General features: G+C 39.5%; 1 protein-coding gene across 1 annotated transcript in view; it reads right to left on the bottom strand.

Moving 5' to 3' along the window:
• The window catches only part of LOC117392053 (netrin receptor UNC5D-like), a 98,927-nt gene that overhangs the window by 10,612 nt on the left and 64,332 nt on the right, over window positions 1–23,983 (bottom strand). The window contains exons 4-13 of the mRNA XM_055231560.1: window positions 16,987–17,130; window positions 16,315–16,418; window positions 8,542–8,716; window positions 6,548–6,715; window positions 4,784–4,948; window positions 4,494–4,526; window positions 2,957–3,142; window positions 1,973–2,122; window positions 1,672–1,890; window positions 825–909 (exon numbers count right to left, since the gene is read on the bottom strand). Of these exons, the coding sequence (XP_055087535.1) occupies window positions 825–909; window positions 1,672–1,890; window positions 1,973–2,122; window positions 2,957–3,142; window positions 4,494–4,526; window positions 4,784–4,948; window positions 6,548–6,715; window positions 8,542–8,716; window positions 16,315–16,418; window positions 16,987–17,130 (1,429 nt within the window). The remainder of the gene's footprint in view (window positions 1–824; window positions 910–1,671; window positions 1,891–1,972; window positions 2,123–2,956; window positions 3,143–4,493; window positions 4,527–4,783; window positions 4,949–6,547; window positions 6,716–8,541; window positions 8,717–16,314; window positions 16,419–16,986; window positions 17,131–23,983) is intronic.

Here is a 23,983-nt window from a genome sequence, read left to right as displayed (position 1 = left end):
CTCTGGACTCTGCAGTTGTCAGAAGATAGGGTTTGACTGACAGCTCAGTGGTGCGCAGCTCCTGCAGCTCAGAAAAGGACAGGCGGAGGGGTAAACAGAACCAGGCTTATCAGAGCAGAGCAGCAGCCTGGAGGGCGCAGGCCTGGCTCAGCTGGGGAGGCTGTGGGCCGAAAAGTGTGCAACTGAGCTTTGAGCCACAACCTTCAACTGACCCCTGATCTGTATCTGTGCCCACACGACCCTGAGCTACTGACAGACTGAGAGAGAAGAAGGACAGATGTGTTTCATGTGCTGCTAAATGTCACTCCACTGTTGTGTTAATCCAAAAGCAATAAGAGACTTCCAGTGAAAGTCAGGGCACACAACTGATGTCTGGTTATTATGGCATTTATAGACATTGTTGCACATTAATCTAGTTGAACCATTTAGAACATGTATTTTTATACTATAATTATAACCGAAAATGTCATCTGCAGGAGAAGTAAGAGGATTACAGGAAATATCTTTAAGTATCACATCAGACTTCAGTTCTTAAAATACAGACTGAATTAAATGTAAACTTAACAATAACTGAAGCCAACAAATAATACGCTGCTAAACTGATTGTGAATTTTCCTAAGTAAGACAGATACTTTTGTGGACACCAAGCTAAGTGATAATTCAATATATGAATATGAATACTATGTATAATTACTCTTTATATCAACACATGTTGACAACACAAAGGAGGAGAAGGCAGAGTGAAGAAGATGATGATTAGGTGTGACAAGTGAAAAGATTAAAGAGGAGCTCCATATGAAGCAGCACGAGGTGTCACAGCCTACCTGCTGTCCTCCTGGTTGATAATCATATACATTTCCCATGTAGTGTCTTCTGCAATACCCCCGTGTGGCACCAGCAGACTGATGCCTGCAGAGAAACAAGAGCAATGCAAAACAGTGAGTGGCACATACAACACACAGCAGCACCTGCTGAGCTGTCAGCTCTCCTCTCACAGGGCGACAGTCACAGAGCGACTGGCCCCCACAAAACTTCACTGTAGAGAATCCCCCTGTACCTTGTGAATCAATGCAAGTAGCACAGTGTGTATCAATAACATCTGCTCTCACAGACGGCCTAATTCTTAGACTTAAAACTATGCAGTGTGCACACACTCTTAAGATGCTGTACATATGACAAACAATTACTGCCAATCTATGCAGCAGTACATAAAACTCCTCGGGTGACAGAATGATGAATGTAGGCCAAGAAGATGTGCCTGAATAATGAGAAGGCATTGCACTCAAGACTTTGTATTATACAGTGCATACTTTTAAACTGCTGCGATTATCAGTAATGCCTTTAAACGTTGGTAGGTGAGGCTTAATGTTAGAGATACATGGCATAATGTCACTATATTGGGTTTTCAGTAGCATCTGCTCCACTGAAAATGCCACAGCTGTCAGAGTTCATCTCTTTGCTAAATAATATATTCCTGTTCATGTTGGAGGGTCAGTCAAAGACATTTTCACAGATAACAATGACAATGTCAAACAGATTTAAAAATGCAGCAGCCTACATTACGTGCTCCAGTGTCAGGGACTGATAGCTTTAACATTTGATAAGATTTGAGTAGGATTTGTCATTGTCTAAGAGAATATATGTATCAGTGAGAAGGCCACAGGGCCTCACCTGTGTTTGGGACCATCAGCTTTCCTCCTGTATGGCTGAACACTGCAGACGCTCTGTGCGCTGGTTTACTGGTCCACTGTGAGACTTGTGCATTGAAGGGATTCTTCCCTCTCCGGCCTAAGGTCGGCCCGACTGGTATTCCTCTGTAGTCTGGAGCCAGACCCCTGGGAAATGTCTGAGGATGGGAGATTATGGGGTACTCTGAGCTCTCTGTGACTCCTGAGAATAACATGTTAGTAAAAGTTAGTTAGAAATAAATGGAGAATGGGGAAAGTCTAAAATCACTCTTCATTGGACAGACCTTTGACCTTGATATCAGGCATAGGATCCAGGAGCAAACGCTCAGCCATCAGCTCCTTCTCAATGGAGTCCTGAAAACACATGGGGCTGGTGTAGGTGCGCGACACTGTCAGATCTGCCTGCATAGACGAGTTCATGAGGAGAGGGTTTGCTAAAAAAAAAATCCAAAGAGAGCAGGTTTTGTAAAATGATGAAAAACGTAAGCAATATTATACAAGAAATGAAGTGTGATTCAGTGTGACTGACACAAAAGAGGGTTGAGGACCTATTGGTGAATGTGTCATCATTAAACATTTTCTATAAAACAGCATGTCTCCTCATAACAACTGTAAAAATGTCAATTGCAATTTAGATAGTCAAAAATGAGGTTAGCTAAAAGAACAAAAATATTAAGTGCCAGTCTACTGCACAGTGAAACATAGAAATGAGGACATGTGCAGTTTCCTGTAGGTCGGTTGCTTTTGGCCCTGTACATAAGGAAACAGGAACCAAGATTAAAGCTTCAGCTGGCTCCTGCTGCGTTATCAAAATGAACTTTATTATACCCTGCTGAGAGCTGTTGCTGTGGTAACCCATTATGCTAGCCTTAGTAAAATATGTGTAGATCTGGGAGCTAACATGCCTGTGAATGTTGACCGTTTTTATGTTGGGGACACTTTAGACTGTGAAAACACACTTGAAAATGAATGTTTCAACTTTAGCTGTTAGGTATTATTATGTGATTTTCAAAACAGCTGGAAGTGCCACAGACATTTTAAGTTTATTTGAAAGGATATAATTAGACCTCACACATAAAGACGGCTGACATTTTTAATGTGATGTATCAACCGATGTTTTTTGGTAATTCACCCAGACATGTCATTTGTGAAATAACATTTGAATACCTAATTTGCCGTGAATCATTTTGAATGTAATAGCTTATTTATGAAAGATATATGACACAGGGTCGGTTCTTGATGTTATATTTGCTTTCGATTGGGCTCACCTTGTCGAGATGTTTTGAAGGTGAAAGACTGGAATCCTCCCGTGAGTGCAGAAGAGTCTATGACATCCACCCCGTATTCACTCTGGCTCCTTCTGTACAGCGTTACAGCGACGATCAGCACCACTACAGTCACCACACCAGCAGCCAGGCCAGAGTACAGGGCCACATCACTGCTGCCTTCCACACCTGAGAGAACCAAAAATACAGATACGAGTGTGATGTGGCTTTCGAGACTAGAAAATCAGATCTGCAGCCTCCCCAGATCGTCATGGTGGCTCTCCTTGAAGTTTCTCTTTTTCCCACTGGGGAGTTTTGCCTATCGAGAAGGAGGGTCTAAAGACAGGGGACGCTCTGGGACAGTTATCCATTTGCTTGTTTTCTGTCAATATTAGTTAATCTGCTTGTCTGTTACTGACCAATAACTGCTCCACTGTTTGATTTTGTTACTTTCTGTTGCTTAAATCACTGATGTTGTTACACCCCAAGAAGCAATTTCTGTTGTCATTTTGTGCCAACATTTTTAAGTATTCTCTAAAATTGTATTGCAGTGATAAAGTAAGAAAGTCTTATACATAAAGACAGATATGTTAGACACGACTTTCAGCTTTCTCTGCAGAGGCTGTCGAGGCACTGCTTCATTGTTCCTTCCTGGAGTGTTAAAGCTACTAATGAGGAACCTCGGAAGGAAGGCGATTATAATCAAGCCAGCACCTGACTATCATCTCAAACACCGCTCTGTCTGGCGTTGGTGGAGGAACGTGGCTTTCCTCTGGGATAATGCGACAAAACCAATTCATTAAATTAGCTCATCTGCAATGATTAAGGTCTATCAGGTCCCACAGTGCTACATTGGCCGACTACACCAAGAAAAAGAGCGAAGGGGGGAGGGGAAGGCATTGCAAACTTGTTCTTGAAAGATAATGAGATCTTTGGTGGAATAAGACTTGTCCAGAAACCCTCTCAGTAGCCCGAAGCTGAAATGAGGAGGGAATATGCAAAGTGGCATTAACTGCTACTGTAGCAGGTTAATTGGGGGCTTGGGAAGTTTTGTCGGTACACAACTGGGCACGAGAAATAATATGCTAACACTCTGTGGAGAAAAACATGATTTCACTTAATAGTAGTTAATAACAGGGCGACAGTAGCTCAGTTGGCAGAGTGTCCACTGATCTGAAAGTTCGCGGTTCGAATCCTGCTCTTGACCTAAAAACATTATTGTTAGAGCGTTCAGATCCGCTGACCCACAGTTTGGCTCCCACAAGTGAATACTGTCGTTGTGTCCTTGGGCAAGACACTTAACACTTAACCCACCTCTTACTCATTGTCTGCGCACATTGGTGTATGAATGTGTGTGTGAGTAAATATATTTTTCTACTTTTTTGATCAATTTGAAAATGAAATCCAGCAAGTTGTGAGCCTTTTTTGTTAGTTTATTTTCTCCCTATGATTTATAACTTTTATTATATATACGGTTAATTCAGAGGTGCTAATTCAGAATGTTTCTTGTGTTGTGTTGATCAAAAGTTGAAGGACTCACCTTGGGGCTTTGGGTCATGCAGTAACTTTCGATCTGCAAAGAATGAGAGATAAATGGTAACCCTGGGGAACATCAGAAGTGTTTTGTTCTAATGGCTTCTTGTGTATGCATGCGTGCCCATGTTAAGTATATGAAGTGGAGAGGAAGACTAATGAAGATGGATGAGTGTGCCGTTAATGAGCGTGATTATAAAAATGATCATGATCTGGGCCTGCGCTGCCAAGAGTGATGATCAGTAAATGCATAATGACACAGTCTCAAAGGGTCTGACAGGAGCGGTCTGTACCCACCCTGAGTGCACTCTCCTCCAGTGCAGTTTTCCACAGATAAGGACACTCCGTCACACAGCCGTCCTCCGTGTTTGGGCTCAGGAGCGGTGCACTCTCTGGACCTCTGCCGCTCACAGTCGCCGCTGCACAGGGTCCACTCGCCCCACTCCCCCCAGCCACCGTCCACTGAAAGGACAGAAGCAAAGACATGTCCAATCAGACCGCTCTTACATTAGACCTGTGACAGCAACATGTGTAGTCCAGGACCTGTGGGAGCGCAAGAGACTGCAAGAGGTCCCAAGATTTTTGTAGGTTCTGAATTATTAAAAATTGACTCAAGTAAAAACGCACTCAAGTATAGAAAAAATATTATTATCACAAATATTGTTTTTTTAGCGATAGGTTTAGTTTTATATATTGTGCACTATGTAATTTAGTGAAAACATGTAGTCATATTTATTAGATTATATTTATTTTGAATTTGTTTAGTTACATGTTGCTTCTCATAAAATAGTCACAAGTCAGCGTGTCCTACTTTCTCTTACAACGTAAACTTAATGAATAAAGTATAAAGTATAAAGAATGCAGGAGTGCTACTGAAATCAATACCAAAGTCTCCACATTACCTTCTCTTTTAAAGACTTTACCTTCTACTGCCACTTCTTTTACTTCTCATCTAATAAAGTCATTAGATGAGAATTTTTTTTTTTTTTTGCTGATTATAATATTTTGCTTTTATATCAAGGGCTTTCAAGAGAACTTTTGATACAGATAAATTCTTTTGCATTTTATGTGATGTGCAGCAAATGGCATTTCAAAACTGTCTGAGTCACGTTTTTAGCTCAAGGTGCCATTTGAAATGTCCTCCTCCACTTCCTTAAGTTCACTGCTTTATGCTAATGAAGACACAAACGCACCTGTTTATGTTCAAACCCTTATGCACCGAGGAGAACATTAAGAAGCAGAGGCAGTTGGCAGGAAGCAGATAAGTTTGAGAAGTGCACTGCTTTTCCCTGATAACTTTTGGAAAAGCTGGTGAGGAACTGACCTGATACTGGTACTGTGTTGAAAATGTATGGGCAGGGCAGATTACATGTCAGTATGGAAGTCTTTCTTTCACCAGCTCCTTCTCCTCCTGTATCGGCGCCACATACTTGCCCTATTAATCTATGGTTCACAGTCCTTTACGCTGATAACGAGCACGTCTTTGGGTTTGAATAACAGCATCACTTTTTGAAGCCGCAGTGAAATAATAATTTAACTTGTTGTTTATTTATCCTGCCAGAGAGGACACTGAACTTTGTGCCAGTGTTTTTCTCATGTGGCTAGACCCAGTAATTACAGAGATATTAACCTTAAACCAGGTCAACAATGTCATCAGGCAACAGGAAATTCTACAGCTAAATTATTATCTGTCCTCTAGCTTTGGACATTTGAATTTTGTGATACCTTCTGAACGCAACCAATACAGTATGTTCTTCTCAGTGTTTAGCATTTCTGTGCTGTGCCAGCCCCGCACTGCCAGCTTTTATCTTATTCAATGTCATCAGGAGTATAATATTTAGAACAGAAACATACTGAGACTAGACCGCAATGGACAATACTATCACAATGTCTTGAGGGTTCATGTCTCTGGGTCCTATACTGACTTCAAATGAACTTCTCCTGCATTAGAACTCCAGCCTCATGTCTCTTCTTCCAACTCTTCGGCTGCTGCTTCAACTAGTGGCAGCTTATTTGTGCATGAGTGTCACGCCTCACACCGCCCGTCTGCAGAGTCCGTACCTGGGCAGAGGATGTTGCAGGTGCTTTTCTGTACCGACATGCCCTCACAGAAGGTTCCTCCATTCAGAGGAGCAGGGTTGGTGCAAGAGCGCGAGCGTTTCTGTACACCGCGACCACAGTGCACGTTACAGGGAGACCAGTCTGTCCACATCGACCAGCCCCCGTTCACTGCAATAGTAATGAAAGAGAGATTAGACAAGTGCAGTGACCACCACAAATTGTAGAAAAACTGTGGTGCGACATGGGGGTACAGACTCAGGAAATTTAAGATAAAACACCCAAAATGTTTTATCAATTGAAATGCATGCAAAGACTGGGAAAGCACTTTATATTAACATTTTACAACTCTGCCTGCTAGTAGACCCCCAAAGTCTTGGAAATCGCCGGTCTTCCATATAAGACAGGGTGATATGGCAACATTTCATTATTTTTTTCCTCATTTCCTTATTTTTTCTTTTCAATAACATAATAAAATGTCTTTCAGTATTGATTTCAACATAAACAAGACCATTTAACACAAAAAATAACCACCAGATCTGAACTCTGCTCTAAACTGTTTTTCTCACTGTGTACCCCCTTTGACTAAAACGACCTAAAGATATCACAGACAATTAAATATGTCTGATTTCGATTCAAAATTGATTAATTACGCAGCCAAATTTCTATGTAAATCTCACTTTTTATGCAATTCATGTAGCAGTAAAAAGTGTGACATTCACTAAATAATTGGGCCAGTTTGTCACTCTGGTCCTGTGTTTCCTAACCAGGAGTACGGGGACCGCTGGGAGCACTTGACAGGACGTACCTGGAATGATTTAAGATTAAAAAAGAAGGTCATGTTATTTGTAGCAACGTCGACTTCCTTACAAGCATGTTTTGGAGGTCTTTGGACATCGATATCATTAGAAAAGGAAATTAAATAGTAATTATTGACAAAATAGTACGATATTAACTGATTTATTTGCCTAGTACCCGAGATAGTTACTCAGAATGTGACAAACTTACAGGATACATGAGACAGATAAGGTTGGGAATCACTGCTCAAGTTTATAACATGAAAGTGTCACTGACTAAAACTACACAGAGCTTCCATCACAGCGCATTGTTACAAAGAAACACAAACATAATGAATGATGTCTCCCCTTCTTCCAAAGTCCCATTCTTGATTTGTTGTTTGAAGTAATGTAGAGTGATTGACTAATAAGCTCATTTTCTGTAATAGCGGCTGAAGAAATACTAGCGCCTCGGCATGTGCATCTGTTGGAAGAGACTGGGAGCAGTAAGCCTGTCAAAGACTTCATTATCATTATGTAAATTAATGATCGATCGGCCCCAACAATACTTGTCAGAAGGAATCACACGAATTTATGTGGCAGCTAAATGCGCGCTCAGAAACCAATACAGCAAGAACAAAGTCATAAAAGGAGCTGAGAAAGACTTCCTCTGCTCAGATTGTTCGCTTAGATCATTTCTACACAAACTGAAATGATGTCTCACTCGAACATGTGACGCAGCTCTTATGAATAAAAGTTTGGTAGGTTTTTCAGCGTGTATATACTATGAAACTGCTGACTTGACTTGCTAATTTGGGATAATAAAACATTGCACGTTACGATATTTTGATTTCACATATTCTGATTCTTGTTTATTTCTTAAGTTTAGACTGGTTTGAAAGCAGCATATCTTAAAAAAAGCAGGCACGCAGAAGCATTTACACTGTTCTGTGGCCCCAGTGTGTTGTGACAGCTCGTAGCACACTGCTTTCTTAATAATTTATCAGTATAAAATATTGCAACTTCTCTTTCTGTTTAGAAGGATGTCTTGGTCATTATTTGTTCATTAGGAAAGCCACTCACTGGGAGAAGCATGTCGTTTGAAATTAAAAGCAGTGGGGAATTTGCTCGAGGTATCACGTTGACAGTCCTCTTATGCAAAATTGATTCTTTTAGACCAGTGTGAGCAGTTGAAGCCGTGCGATCAGAACGAGTCCTTACCGAAGACAACGACGGTGGCGGTGGCGCTCCTCCTCTTCGCCACGATGTTGCTGGCCACACACGTGTAGTTCCCCGAATCCGAGAGCCGCGCCTCTGTTATGATGAGGTTATGGTCCCCTCGAGTATTGATCACGCCATCAGAGCTTATGGGATCATCGTTTTTCAGCCATTCCACCTTAAAAAAACAAAAAAAAAAATTCCTAAACAGGTGGCACAGACAAAAATCCATCTTATAAATGATATGTATAGTTGTTTGCAATTCATTACACATTCGCAAAGGCTATTTACACTGTATTGTATGAGAATATGTGTTTATTTGTACGTAATTATAATTAGAGTAAGCAGAATAATGTTTTTACTTTACAAAGTACTGGCACTGCTACTATTACTACTACTACTACTAAAAGACAAACGAAATAAATGTTCAGTTTGATTTTAGTCAGTAATACAAGTCAAATCAGATAAAAGCAAAAAACACATTAATAAATATGTTTTTATTATTTATTTATTTATTTTATTATTTATTTATTTCAAGCATATGTATAGGGGTACACTTAAAGTACATTTCACAAATTAATCCTTATATAAGCTCAAAAAGGAGTGGGAAGAAGAAAACTTATCAAATCCCACCCCTGTATTCATTTAAGACATAAATTCAATGTTTTATTTAAGCTTCTTGTTCCGTTGAAAAAGAAGAAAAAGAAAGAAGGAAAAAAAAGAGCATATAAGTAGAAATAAACCCCATTAAATTATTAACTCTATTTCTAGCTTTCACATAAAAAAATAAAAAATAAAAATAAAAATAAATACGTTACTCTATAATCAGGCTTTTTTCAGACAAATGAGCACCAATTAATTCATTTCTTATCATTTTTTCATTTGATCTACAAGAAATAAATACCAAAAAAGCATCTTATTTTGAAGTAAGACAAACATATTTCATAACATGTAAAGCACAAAGGATTATATCTCAGTCAGAGGATTGTCAAACAAAAACGTGACTGACAGTCTATTGTGTGGAGCATATTGCATTAGTCAGGTCACCTCTTCATCTGCGAGTCATTCCGCGTCCGTAGCAGAAGAAAGTAATAAGGAATTACAAACTAAAGGACGGCGTGTTGATGCTCCCTTCTCCGCATGGCTGCTTCTATAAATTGCTATTAATGTGCCACTGGCTTGAGCTTTTCATTGAGAGAGACGAGCCGGGCACTGGGGAGAGAGCCTTGATTTATGACAGTGTATTTGAGGATTAAAAACTCCGCCCAATTGGGAGTGTGTGCGTGCGTTCGTGTTTGTGTGTGTGAAAGCTTCCAGACTGACTGCATTTGCCAAGGGAATAGAACCGCAGCCAACAAACTCAAAAGATTGCTTTGCTCTTTTCAAGCAATCTGTGAAAGAAAAATGAGCAGCAAAATCAATGAATCAAGAATCATGTTGTCGCTGGCATTTTGTCCACAGTTCTGATGGCCAGAGTCTTTCATCGCGTGGCTGTAATTTCACTTCTTATCATTGGATGTCACTGACTTGACACAAAGCAATAAACATGACCTGAATTCTTGGCGCTTCTTTCGCAATTTCACACCTTCATTAGCTCACCGGGGCTTTGTCGCTGTGTACACGACTTTCCCCATTCTCCACAGGTGCCCACATCAGTGCAGTTGGCTGTGAAGGAAGCCGGTTTATACTTTCATGTACTACAAGAATGAACACATGTTTGAGTCTTTGAGAACATCATTTCAAGTTTAGTTTATTTGAAGCACACTGAGTTCTTACATTCAGTTATGCAACATCTCTGAACAATGCCCTTTTCTCACCGGTGATGCTGAAAACACGGTCCAAGCCTTCGTCTCCTTCAGGCTATGCTTTGGTCCTTCCTCATTGGGTTCCATGGACTGACTTAAGTCTATAAAGATTACCGCACGGCACTGCTAGTTGTCAGCGTATCAACCCCATCCTCTGCTCAAATTCAACAACAAACACATTAAAAATCTGGTTTTCATTCATTCAAGTCTCCGTACTTCACCTCCAGAGACCATGAGACGCCTGCACACTTTAATAGATAAGGCACATGCTAATTACAAAAAGTTGTGCTCATAGTATTAATATTGTATGCAGGGACCAATAAAGTGAAGTGATTTATATGTGTGCAAAATAATTTAAGCCAAATCTTTTATTGGTTTGTATTGGGTTTGTATAAAGGCACAGTATGTGACTTTCTGAAGGCGGCGCATCACCTGCCTGAACATTTATATAGTTAATTTATACAGTATGGCATAAAACGTAACATGTTTTACGCCAACAACATTTCCCTATAAACAAACAGGAAGTGGCTCTCCCCCAGGTCAAATAAAAGTCAGGTTTGTGAAGATGCAAGCCCACTTATAGTAGGGACACGTGTTTTTTTCTGTTTTTCGGTGCTATAAACAAAAACAAAAAAATAAATAAACAAATAAACAAATTGTCTATGTTAAATGTGATGTAATGTGGTTTTAAATAAATAACAAAATGATGTTTACTAAAATATAAATTGCAGCTTTTATAACAATTATAAGATGAGCTCTAAACTAGAACCTTCAGTAATAGTATTTTTAATTTGAACTGCAAATTGTAATTGCCTCTGACACCTTGATGATCTCTTTTATTCTACCTTTTTTATGTTTTTCCACTTAAGAATAAGTACAACGTTACTGCGCCGCACAGTGAGCAGAGACACAGTTAATGAACAGACCTGTGACTTTGTGATCTGGGGTTCGCTGACATGGGCTTTGTCATTTTGTTCTTCTGCTCTGAATAGAGTCCCAACAGTATTACTTCCCTGAGTGATTGTCTGTAAAGGTCGTGTTAATTAAACAAGATGAAACCATTGGAAACTGGCTGTTTTTTAAACAAGATGAAACCAATGGAAACAGCTGTAAAACATGAAATCTTTACAAAGTTTCACATTTTACAAACTGCAAACTTGTTTTAGTCCATGCTTTATATTCTGGTAGCAGATTTCTTTGGGAATCTAATGTATTCACCAAATTGAAATCAGCTGTGATATTGATCCCATCAGTAAATTGTATTTTAAAGTGGGTATAGGATAAGAGCATATACAACAGATAGTAGTAATTATATAATATAATCTGTGGGCTACTGCACTGAAAGTCTGTTTCAGATGATGCCAAATGAGACAAATATTGAGCTTTTGTTGTGCCAATTATATGAAGTTGTTGTGCTTTACAACCTGACAAAACAACTACAAAGGGCTGTTGAAATAATACATGACTTATTTTAATATATGCCTTAATGTTATGAAAAGAGATTATATCTTTAGCCTGGCTTTCCACTCCTGTATTCCTTTTGATTAATATTTGTCCCTCCAGCCATATTTCCTCCTGTGTGCAGCTGATAGACCAGGAGCTGTGTGATATCCATTCAGTGTAGTCTTCAGAGAGACAGTAGAGATGCTCCGGTTGATGTGGAGGCGGGGACAGAGTGACGTGAACGGGGCTGATAAAACAGTGTCAGGGGAGGCCCACTAACTCATTTACTATGAAGCCAATTTGTTCCACTTAGATATAACAGCTACAGTTGAACTACAGCACACTTGACCTGTGCAGGCCTGAGGGCAGTCTGCAGTCACCAACACAAAGAGTAAGGACTGATGCTTCACAAAAAAGGGCAAAATAGCAATAACAACAACAAACATTGAGGACTTTTTGGTTTTTATGTAATCACAATTCTACAATGATAAACAACGGGCATTTTTTGTCTAACCTGCCAATTACAATTAGATTAAACTTTTCCTGTTTTAGGTCAATTAGGATTACCAAAATTATTTCTATTTGCTAAATGCCAGAATAATAACAGAAGGAGTTTTTGAGGCAATTTTTCATTACTTTCTTCAAAGTCAGAAGTTTACATACAGTAAGATTACTAAGCCTTTCATTTCTTTAGAAGCTTCTGATTGACAACATTTGAGTTAGAGACACACCTGAAACGCACTGCTTCTTTGTGTAAAATCATGGGAAACTCCAAAGAAATCAGCCAAGATATGAGGAGAATTGTGGACTTGCTCTGGTTCATCCTTGGTGCAATTTCCAGACGCCTGAAGGTGCCACGTTCATCTGTTCAAACTATTACACACAAGTATAAACACCAAGGAAATGTCCAACCATCTGACCACTCAGGAAGGAGACGGGTTCTGTCTCCCAGGGATGAACGTGCTTTGGTCTGAAATGTGCAGTTCAACCCAAGAACTTTGTGAAGATGCTGCTGAAGCTGGTACGAGTGTTTGACCCAAGTCATAGAGTTTAAAGGCAACTGTACCAAATACTAATGAAATGTATGTAAACATCTGACTCTGAAGAAAGTCATGAAAACTTGTGCGATGACAAACTATTCATTCTTTAACAAGTAAATAAGTACATGCGACTGGAAATGTTTAAATTGAACTCTGTTGAAATCACACAGTCTGATTAACATGTTACAGTGTTTTGTGGGAGGGCTAACGATCTCAGAATGTCTATTGTTTATGGTTTATTTAGCCACTCATGTTCAATTCATTTGGCTCTGCAGTGGGCTTGGAGAAATGTGATCTGCATTTGGGCTCATTTACATATAAGTGAAGGTGACATCCAGACTGTTACAAAACATTGCAGCAGGTTTTGTTCCATCTGATTTAATTAGAATCATTAAGTGGCCTTTTCCTTTTGTGACGGGCTACATGCCTGCACCCTCACGCCTTCTCCTCTGCCGTGTATGCTCTTTTCTCTGCCTAACAACCACCTCCATTAAATCACATTAAACAAATGAGCCCTCCAATTATGACAGCTGAAATTCTGGAGGCGGGCAGTGCCTAGGACCCTTGTCATGTCCTTGCGTTCTCGCTGTACCGTGTCTGGAAATGTTATGTTTATTACTGAATAATTACATTTTAAGTGCTTCAAATGACTTTGGCTATGAGGCTTGATGATTAATTAGACTCTGTAAAGAATACTTGGACAGTTAATGTGAATGTAATGATGGTGAAACAGTAGATGCAGGTATTAGATTGTTTACCTGTCCATTTGTCTTTCCTAAGAGAAAATCTGTGATAGAAATGTTTGATGAGAGTTTGCTGTTGACATGTTAAGTAGGTAGTAGTGTATTTTAGTCACTGACTAAAAGTTTTCCCAATTCACAAAGGTTTTATTACTGTCTTTTTAAACCCAGTGAGTGCTCATGAAATGATGTTTTACAGAGCCTATTTTTGTCTTTATTACTGCCGTTTTCCTGCATAAAACGGTGAAGAATCACGGCATTCAAGTAAGTTCTTTTTATTTTTTTATTTTTTTAATACTCAGTACTGTTGTTGGAATTGTGATATTTGAGACAGATTAAACAACTCATTGGTTGTTTACCTCTATTTAAATGTCTTTATTAAAACACATTAAAAAGCACATGTTTGATGATTAATTCATACAATATTACTAAAAAGTAAGCACAAAGTAATGTAACTAAGTTGCTTTCTTGAGGCAGTAAATACATTGTATCATATATTACATAGTAATATATGATGCTAACTAGTAATGAATTACTTTTCAAAGTAACTTCCCTAACACTGCAGATAACTGCCAGTATCACTGCTACCATAGAATACAGCATACACTCATTAACATCCAACAAAGCATCCCATAAATCCCAGAGAGATGTGGATAAATGTCTCTCTCTGTGGCCTCTGAGCAGGAACAGAGCCGTGGCATAAGAGCATTTCACCTGGTAATACATCAGCAACTTTTGTCTTGAAACCACATGCAAGTTATGTTTTTCCATTTACAGCTAATGTGGAAACTGTTAAATTTGTCTTTCAAGACAAACATCAATAAGTAGTAATCTGTAGTAACTGAAACACACCTCCATTTAATAACAAGCAGGGTTCAAAAGATTCACACTCTGCACTGTGTCCTCAGCTCCTAAGACGCAAAGCTTGAGTGGCTTTCTGAGTCCATTTTCACACTTCTGCATACAAAAATGGGTTTAACCTCTTAGCATTACCCACAGTCCCCAAAACAGACACATTCCCAACTCTGGGTACTTAGCCATACCAGGGGGAGCAGAATCTGTCCCTACATTATTTACCATTACCATTCTCTTTGTTAGCTGCAGTCACATTAATGAATGCATGAGGACTTGCCTATTTGATGACCACAATGCATGGGGGAGACTTGCGGTACACCAATGCTCCATTTGTGTGAGCTGAATCATTCATCATACACACCGCTCACACAAAAAAGCACACAAAAACGGTTTTATGTGCTTTGGTGTGTGATAGCTATAGTCATGGTCATCTCCAAGAAGAAAGGAGGGGATCAGCAGCCAAAAACTATTGGAGCAGTTTTCTCTCTCCTTTTTTGCCAGCTCTGCCTCATATACAGTCTATTTTGTCAACAATTATAGAACCTCAGCAACAAACCCGCAGCTTGGATTATGTTCTGAGCCCAAATGTCTGCGAGTGAGCTACATTTTAATGAATGAACCTCTCACAGTTGGAAGAACTTTGACACAAGAGACTTAACTCTGGCTCAACCTTCTGTACGTCTTTAAACAAACACATTTTCAACAGATTTATTATACTTTTTAAAGATATTTTAGATGTAAAGTAGTAATGCAGTAGTCTTATGATTAATTTTACTACAGATACCATTAATACTACTACCAGCCTAATTGTAGAAGTAGTCCTACTGGTACCATTATTACAGTGCTACAGTGCCCATAGATTGACCTTAAATAAACGACATTTTTCACTTCGCACTGACTATTTTCGAACATGTGTGGTGTCTCTATGTGCATAAAGATAGAAGGTGGGCATCATTGACTCGTCTTCCTCACACTTTCACGTTCAGACCCTAATGAAGACGTAAGTGAAGTAAGATAGACTAAGGTACATGTGTCAAACTCAAGGCTCATGGGCCAAATGCGGCCCGCCACATCATTTTATGTGGCTCGCGACAAGGTAAATTAAAAGGTCTGACTGTCTTAAAATATCCTCTTTAAACATAAACATCAATACCCTCCAAAAAACATGATCTGTTGGGCCTTAGTTTAACAAAAGACAAACTTGTTGAATACATGATTTCTTCTAGAGTTTGGGAGTCATAATTTAAATGGTTTCATCTTTGTTCACAGTGGTTTTAAGGACAGAAAATGACCTTTTTCCGCGTTGCTGTGTGGTGATATTGTATATAGGCTACATGAAATATTAGCATGTTTACATTTGGTCACAGAGTGTGCTTTTAAATAAATGCAGAGGTGCAGATGAGGCTGACAGGCTTTGATTCTGATGCATGTGCCTGGTGAGCCTCCACATGAAGATGCAACATCAGAGTACCACAACACTCACACACGAGCTGCACTCAGGGACGCTCAGCCTCATTTTATGGTGAAAATCTAAACAGCCTGACAGCTTCTCTCAAACACAAATCTATGCCATGGAGAGGAGCCAGTCATGGCAAAAGTGAAAAATATACATGACAAGTAAACAAGTCCTGTACAGACATTTACAAACCACTAGACGAAGAAGCACTGTTATTTGTGGAAACTAACTCCCAGTATATTGCAACTTGAAGTGGTGAGAGCAATGCAACTGCAACTAAAGAGGTGACATTTTCAGCTCATTAACAGCCTCTCTGGCATATTTCATACTGACACTGTTTTTGAGTCTGACACCCTCACACTGCTCTACAGAAGCACAGTTTGTAAACCTGATGGCGGCTGCACTTTAAAGTCTGAGACGAGAGAAGGAGAGCTCACCTCAGCCGCGGGCACTCCCTCTGGGGGCCGACAGTGCAGCACGATCATCCCATTCAGAGGAACCTCGGAGCCCTGGGGGTCCTGCTCAAAGTTCTTTCTTAGGTCTGGACAGGTAAAATAGAGGGGTGGTACAGAATTTATTAGAAAACATGTACGGTGTCTTAAGGGTTTAGGTTAAGCAAGCAGTAATTATGGTTAAGGTTAGGATCATCTTCCAAGAATTGAGATGTAAAAAGTAATCTGATTAAACCTGATGTGTGTGTGGGTGTGTAGACAGGTATTTATCATATTATGGGGATTAAAATCTGTATACACACTCAATTAATGTGGACCGGACTCCCTTGTGCGGACAAAAATCAGATCCCATGACTAAAACCCTTTATTATTAGACACCATAATTTAAACAACAGGTTAGGTTTAGGGTTTAGGTCAAAGTTAGGCAAGTTGCAAGCCCAACATGTGTGTATGTGTGTTTGTGTGCATTTATAAATATGCACAATTACTCTTTTTCTTTTTCAGAAGCTTGCTGTTTGATGTTATATGGGTGGTTTCACATACCAAACCCTCTCCTTCACACAAACACAATAATCATATATAAAATGGCCCATGACAGTCAGACTGATACATGGTACAGTGGGGTCAAAAGTATCAGGTGATGTAAGCAGCTCTTACATGCAATGCGGACGGTTGCCTTGCGGCTCTTAGAGGTTCCCAAGTGGCTCCAGGCCACACACAGACACCAGTAATCCTCTGGACCGTGGAAGTCCTCCACCTGCTGCCGCGACACATTGATCATCACCTCACGGATCTTCAGCCCTGCACAGAAACAAAACAGCGATAACATTACACACTGTATCACTGAAGACTTTTGTGAGGTTGAATTTGTGGTACATATTATAACTTCATGTGTGTGGCACTTCTTATGCAGTGGGAAATGGAATATTTTGCTTAATCTCCTCTGAAGTTGCATCTAAGTCAAAAAGGCAAGGCAAGAGGAGTTATTTGTATGGCACAATTCGTACACAAACTGCTTTACTGAATAAGAAAGACATCAAAATCACAATATAAACAAATCAAAACATAAATAAACACAAATAGTCATCATAAAATCAACATTAAAAGTGAACAGTGCAGAATAAAAACCTTTCAGTCATATGCACAGCTAAACAGAACCTTTTGGAGTCTGGATTTGAACATTGTCAAAGTCGAGGCCTATTTCACATGTTCAGGAAGAATGTTCCAGGATTTAGCTGCATAAAACTGAAACGGTAATTCTCCATGTTTAGTCCTGACTCTGGGCACCAGCAGGAGGCCGGTCCCTGAAGTCCTCAGAGTGTGGGATGTTTCATATGGCACCAACATGTCAACAAATAGTAACCTGGGTTATTGGATATTTAACCCGAACAGGTAATACTGCATTCTTTAATTAATAGAAAAAGAGATAACAGGCAGGAAAATTGGGTTTTTAAATAATAACTTTCAAAAAATAAAAAACTATAATACACAGACACACAATACACCTCAAGAAGCTCATCATGTCAGTGCAGCTGTTGTAAAGTCTATGAGAATCAAATATTATAATTAAACAAGCTGACATAATGAACTTTCCCGTGGCAGACACCAACACAGACAGGAGAAGACGGTAACGTTAACATTTACAAGAGCATAATGAAAGACTGCAATCCTTTTCGAAGAAATACTTACGACTTAAGCAATATGTTTTCATCAAGTGGAAAAATATGCTTCTAGTTAAGCTCTTCAGTGTAAGAAGTCTGTGTAAACAAAGTAATCACCTCCGTAATGAAGCTTGTAGGCACTTGCAGAGAAAGATCTTTGCATATTCTCTTTTGGGGTTGTTGGAGTCTTTTCCAAGAACTGAGGCCTTAAATGTGTGATATAGATTGATTCAAGGGCCTCCGTAGTTTCACCAACCACAGCCTATGACACCGCTCTCAAACAGACTTAAATTATCTTTTTTAAGGACACAATGTATGCAAGTTGGAGCTATGATTGAAACCCATAACTTGTGATTATTAGACAATCACTGGTACTGTCACCCAATCAGACAAGCAATGGGTAGCTAATGACTCTACTGCCAAGATGTCTCTGCTTACAAAGGTCCAGTAATTACAATCAAACAGCAGTAGTCCAGAGACATTTTATTTCTTTAAATGTTCCAGAAACCCCGGAGATAAGCTGTGAACAGTGACCTCATAGTTGGGACGTTCTATGGGACAAAATGATTATAAGACATATAAAATGATGCGAGTGCTATTATGGCTATACGGCTCAGTGACATGCAGGCATTTGAGGACAACACAGAACATGAGCAAATGTAAATCAATGGACTTCTCGTGCCCGTTTACTCGTTTTTCTCTATCTGGCAATGCATCTGTGTGATTTTTATTCAGTCTGGCCCTTTGTCCCATCTTGGCCAGTCTACAATGCAGGCCTTGGGGATCGAACCCATGCCAGGTACTTGTGGCTCCTGATCCAAGCATGGCTAAGCTCAGTTTGGAATCGTCTACAGCTCAGATCTGAGAATGTCTGTTTCCTGCTGCAGAAAGGCTAATTTTCCTCTAAGTTTGAGTTATTGGTGGAATCGTGGTAACGAGGCAGCTGCGTGTGTGGTGGGCGACGGAGTGTAGGCTGAGGTGGATGGATATAGCTGGCTGTCTGATGTGCTCTTCGCTCGGGGGAAATGTTTGTGTGATGTGACATTGCAGCATGCAGCCGAAGCATGTGGAGGCAGTGAAGGTTGGCTCAGGGCCAGAAACAGACAGACCCTGCTAGACAAGCGGAACATGCTTCTAGCAACATCTTCACTCTGGTCCCAGCTGTGTGCGTCAGCCTTAATCCTTGGACCAAAGGGACCCATTACGTTATGCCTGAAAAAATATGATCAAAAGTCAGACATTAAGTGCACGTAGTCCTTAGTCATACCATTACGCCAGCAGTTTTGTTTATGTTTATGAAGGAAGCACAGTTTTGCTAAAACCCACAGAGTATGACCTGTATAGTTTTCATTTGATTCAACAGCTAGGCATATCATGGAACGCACAGGTCTAGGTTGTCATTCTTCTTTTAAATAGTTTCATCATATTCATGCTTTTCAGTCACGTGACTCGTTTGCTGTTGTCAGTCATCTTGAGGACGTCACTGTACCTGTCTGTGGCCTATCTCCAATGTGGGAAAGTCATGATGCTACATCAAAAATAGTGACTCTTACCGATGAGGAAAAGGGGCGATACTTTAAGACAGAAGTTTGGGGGTTTGACCCTTACCTAATGCCTGGTGGGTTGTTGACACTGTTTACAGCTCCTTTGGTTTATGCTAGCTTCATAAATTTAATTCACAGACCAAAAGCCGCACAATGGAATCTAACCAGAAAAGAGCTCTCTGATGGGGTTTTGTTGTAACCAAATGACCTTTAATAAAATAGTTAGACTATGTTATTTGGACACTTACGGTGCTTTAACTTTGAAAACTGCTAGACACGGACACTACACTGTAGGCTAATCGAAAGCCGCTGCTAGCAACTTGTAATCAAGTTAACGTTAGGGCAAGCATGTTACCTGAAACAAATTGTTCATTGCACAATCTGGAATGAATTATTGGAGTCCACTGATCTCTCCTGATGGCGTTAATCCATTTCTGGCGATGAACAGGGTCTTTGGGGATGGGGATATAGAAAAATAATCCTTGCTTGTTGGTACAACCCACAGCAGAGCAGGCAGACGGCATAGCCGCTTCGGTGGTCCTCAAAATTGTAGTATCAATAAATGTGCGATGTCACTTTGGTGAAAAAATGTCTTGTTACTGTTGAAAGATTAGGTCGGGTTTGTCTTAAAAAACATGAACACCACAACTAGTTAATTTTGAACTATTTGAAATGATCTAAAGTTATTCCTCACTTCTCTTATGCTTTCCAAACATCCTAATTAATCACCACGATGAGTTTATAAGTGTTTTTCACAACTCTCTGGTGGCCATGATGGTAAAGCTAACAACAACTAGCATTATAATGTGGACTTCCTGATTATCAGACACTAAAAAACTTTAGAATTAGATGAAGACAGCACACAGCAGACATATTTTAACCTCAAGAGCTGCTTATACAACATATCTGTAATAGGGGAATATAATTTTGCTGTATCTAATGGTAAAAATTGGGTGCAGGCCCTTAAAGCCATGTTGTCAACAAATAAGATCATAATAATTATCCATATTCCATATAATATAATATAGTATAATATAGTAATCCATCCATAATAAAAATAATAATAATCCATATTTATCCCTCAGTAGGTGTTGTCATTGTCTTAGGCAAGAATCAAGACCCTAATGTTTTATTGGATCTCAATAATGCATTGAGTGCTATGAAACACTCACTGCTGGCCATATATCAGTTCTAGTGACAAACCATTGACACGCATGGGTTTATGATAAGCTCTAGATTTCCAACCGGAGACCAACATTGTAACTTAACTCATAAAAGTGTTTGCAAAACAGATCCTCTTCAAATACTGGCCGTGATGATGAGAGACGATGTGGCTTCTCACTATCCTCTCACTGGGCCCCACCTTGCTCTTTTTGTCCTGAATGCCGCCCGAGCTGATGGTATCTTTGGTCCAGTCCGGATCATAATACACAACACTGGAGTGGCTCTTTGACAGCACATCAGCAGGAATAGATATCCATATACTTCCCCTATCCACCTACCATTCACTCGCTATCTCCTCATCTCCCAAATCTGCAGCAGCTGCTCTCCTCTCATTCACCACACAGGCAGCCACGTATCTGTTTGCAGCCTCTATTTCACTCTCTCATTGCACTGTCTCTTCATTTTTCTTATGTCGTCCTGGTCCCATTCGCCCTGTTATCTCTTTATCAGGGTATCATCCTTTCAGTCCCAGTGTATAGGCACAGATATCCCCACTGTTCCTCCTTCCTATCCTCTGCTCTTCTTTCACCCTGTCCTTCAGCAATCTCACTTGTGTCAGTTATTTTCATCTTCTACCCTTCATCACCAAGGAGACAATTTGTAATTTAAATATAAAAAAAAAGTCACTTGAGGGCTGAAATGAGACATGATAACATCAAAAATAACACATTAAAATATGTAGGGGCTATGCAATTTTATGTGACGAGTGCACACTTAAGATTTCTGTTACAAATAGGTACGTTTATGCTTTTGGATGCACAGATACAGACTTTCCATAGAGCTGGGATGTTGTTGCAGGTTTTGCCCCAATCTCCCTCTAACACCCATGAGGCATTTAGCTTTGTGTGACAGCATTTTGTTTCGGGATAGCCCCAGGACAGGATAGAGAATGTAATTGAAAACAATATGTGGGTGTTTAGACATAGATTTGATTTCAGCTGATATCTCGGTGCAGTGCATAAGGTGGAGTTGCGTTTAAACATGTCATTTTATTGTCTTAAGTAGCAGGTCAACTACCAGAAACTGAAAGGACAGGGACAGGTGTATTCAAGACAGATTTTGTGTGAAACAGTAGCATAGATTAGCGCCTAAAAGCTAAAGAAAGACATTCTTATCAAATATGTAATGCCAAAATAATATCATTCAACATTAGTATTATTTACAATGTTTAATTTTTTTGGTTTATTTGTTAAATTACAGCCAAAGGGGAAAATGTCTTGCTAACACTATACTACTTTTTTTGCGAGCCAAAACGAGATATTCACAGAGACGCAAAGCTTACCATAGGCAGTGGTTTGACACACTGGTATTTTTAAACCCGGTGTAGCACAAGGTGAATAGAGGCACAGGCAGATGGTGGATTTATTTAAATAAAGCAGCACAAAACAAACTATTGGTATTTTGGTGAAGGCAGGGGTCTCAAACATGCTCTGACTGGAAATGAGGGTTTGTTTATGCGATAACTAACTTTCACAGCAGAGAATGATTGGACTTAATGTAATGTAATGTAAAAATAAGCAGCAGATAAATGTTTACAGTAGTCTTTCCTTCTTAAAAAGCTAAAGAGATAACATTTTCATTACTCTATCCATGAGTTTCACAGTTAAGTAAAATTAGGCCCGTTGCCAAAGCTATTCAGCAGCAACATACTCTATATAAATGGTCATAAGTCCTCAAAATGGCACCTATGTGCAGGAGTCAGAGCCCAGGAATACCTAGAATTTTTAGCGTCGCTTTTCACTTGTAATGTCTCTATCTGATGCTTAGATATTCCGTCATGTTTTTTCACCTGAGATACAATTATGCATCCATCCCATTAACCAACCAATGAGACGTGATTAGTTTATTACCTATTATAATGGTTTAATTCCAGGTATTTCTCACACATCATTTTTTGTCAAAAGGCAAGGCTTCTACAAGGACATTGACATGATCTCTACACTCCACTTTAAAATATGTATGCACCTTGAATATTTGATGCTAGGATGTTGCTAATGATACTTGTTCAGTTATGTGTCTCACTTTCCTAGGTATTTGTGGAGATGCTGTGTGAAACAAATCTTTTTGACACATTTTGAATGAAGCACACTTTTCTTGGCAATAAATTTAAGAAGTTGGGGGACAAGTGTAGCTCCCACTCGCTCATTGTCATGCCGTGTTTGTCAGTCTGGAATATTCTTCCCGACAAGATGAGCTGCAGGTATGAAATATTAAGGCACTACATGAAGAATAATACTCCTTCACTCTGATACCTCACTAACTGATTGGGAAACAACAATATTCATTCAGTTGCATGAAATCCCTTGTTCTTCAGATTGTCTCCTGCTTGTGGCACAATTGCAGTTGAGGTGTAATGGATATTTTTTGCTGTGCTTTTGTGTGTCTTGTTTTGTTTGCTGGAAGGCACAACATGCACTTTGAGAGAGAAAACAACACAATACAAAGCTACAATAAAGTGAAATGTATATATCGCTCCAAAGAGAACCTATATGTTTCTTTTGCTCCTGGTCACACTTTGGTGAGGAGACGTTGTACAGACATTACAAAATGGATTTGAAAGGACAGGGCAGAGTATGAGCAAATTATTTAATCACTTGAAGCAGAATAGACTAAGGCAAAGGGCTCATGGCAATGGCGGTTTTAGCACATAATCCCTCTACTAAATCTTAACCAGACCTTTGACATAATGTTGTTCTGTAAAACAAACTTGAATGATGTCCCTGAATGTTGCACTACAAGGACAACAGACCATTAAAAATAAGTCATGTGTAACTTTACTGGTGTCACTGCTCATCTCCATGAACATATGTCCTTTTGTATGCCATAGCTTGAACCCCATGAATTGGAAATAAAAACACCTGTTCTTGAATACAAGGTAGAAAAGCCATACTGTGGGACATTACAGGCAAATAAATAACTCAATGGAGACATGCAGGTGGTGAACCTTCCACCAGAAAAGTTGCACAGTGCACCTTCAGGTAATAATAGGCTAATCAAATGTTGACTCAAAGAATAAAGCTTTGCAGATTCTACTTAAACAGTAGTTATAATAAAATGAATACTGCTTTGTCACGTCTCTTTGAATCAAAGAATGTCATTTTAAAAAGCCTAATGAAGCCATTACTTTCAACTGAATTCTTTCAGACAAATTTTTCCATTTCACTTTCAAAAGCCACCTCAATTTACCAAAGCAAAAATGAATAAATATGTGATGCAAAATAGGCT

The sequence above is a fragment of the Periophthalmus magnuspinnatus genome, chromosome 23 (assembly GCF_009829125.3).
Source record: "Periophthalmus magnuspinnatus isolate fPerMag1 chromosome 23, fPerMag1.2.pri, whole genome shotgun sequence".
NCBI lineage: Eukaryota > Metazoa > Chordata > Actinopteri > Gobiiformes > Gobiidae > Periophthalmus > Periophthalmus magnuspinnatus.
The sequence above is the reverse complement of the archived record's forward strand: the minus strand, read 5'-3'. Positions and strand labels throughout refer to the sequence as shown.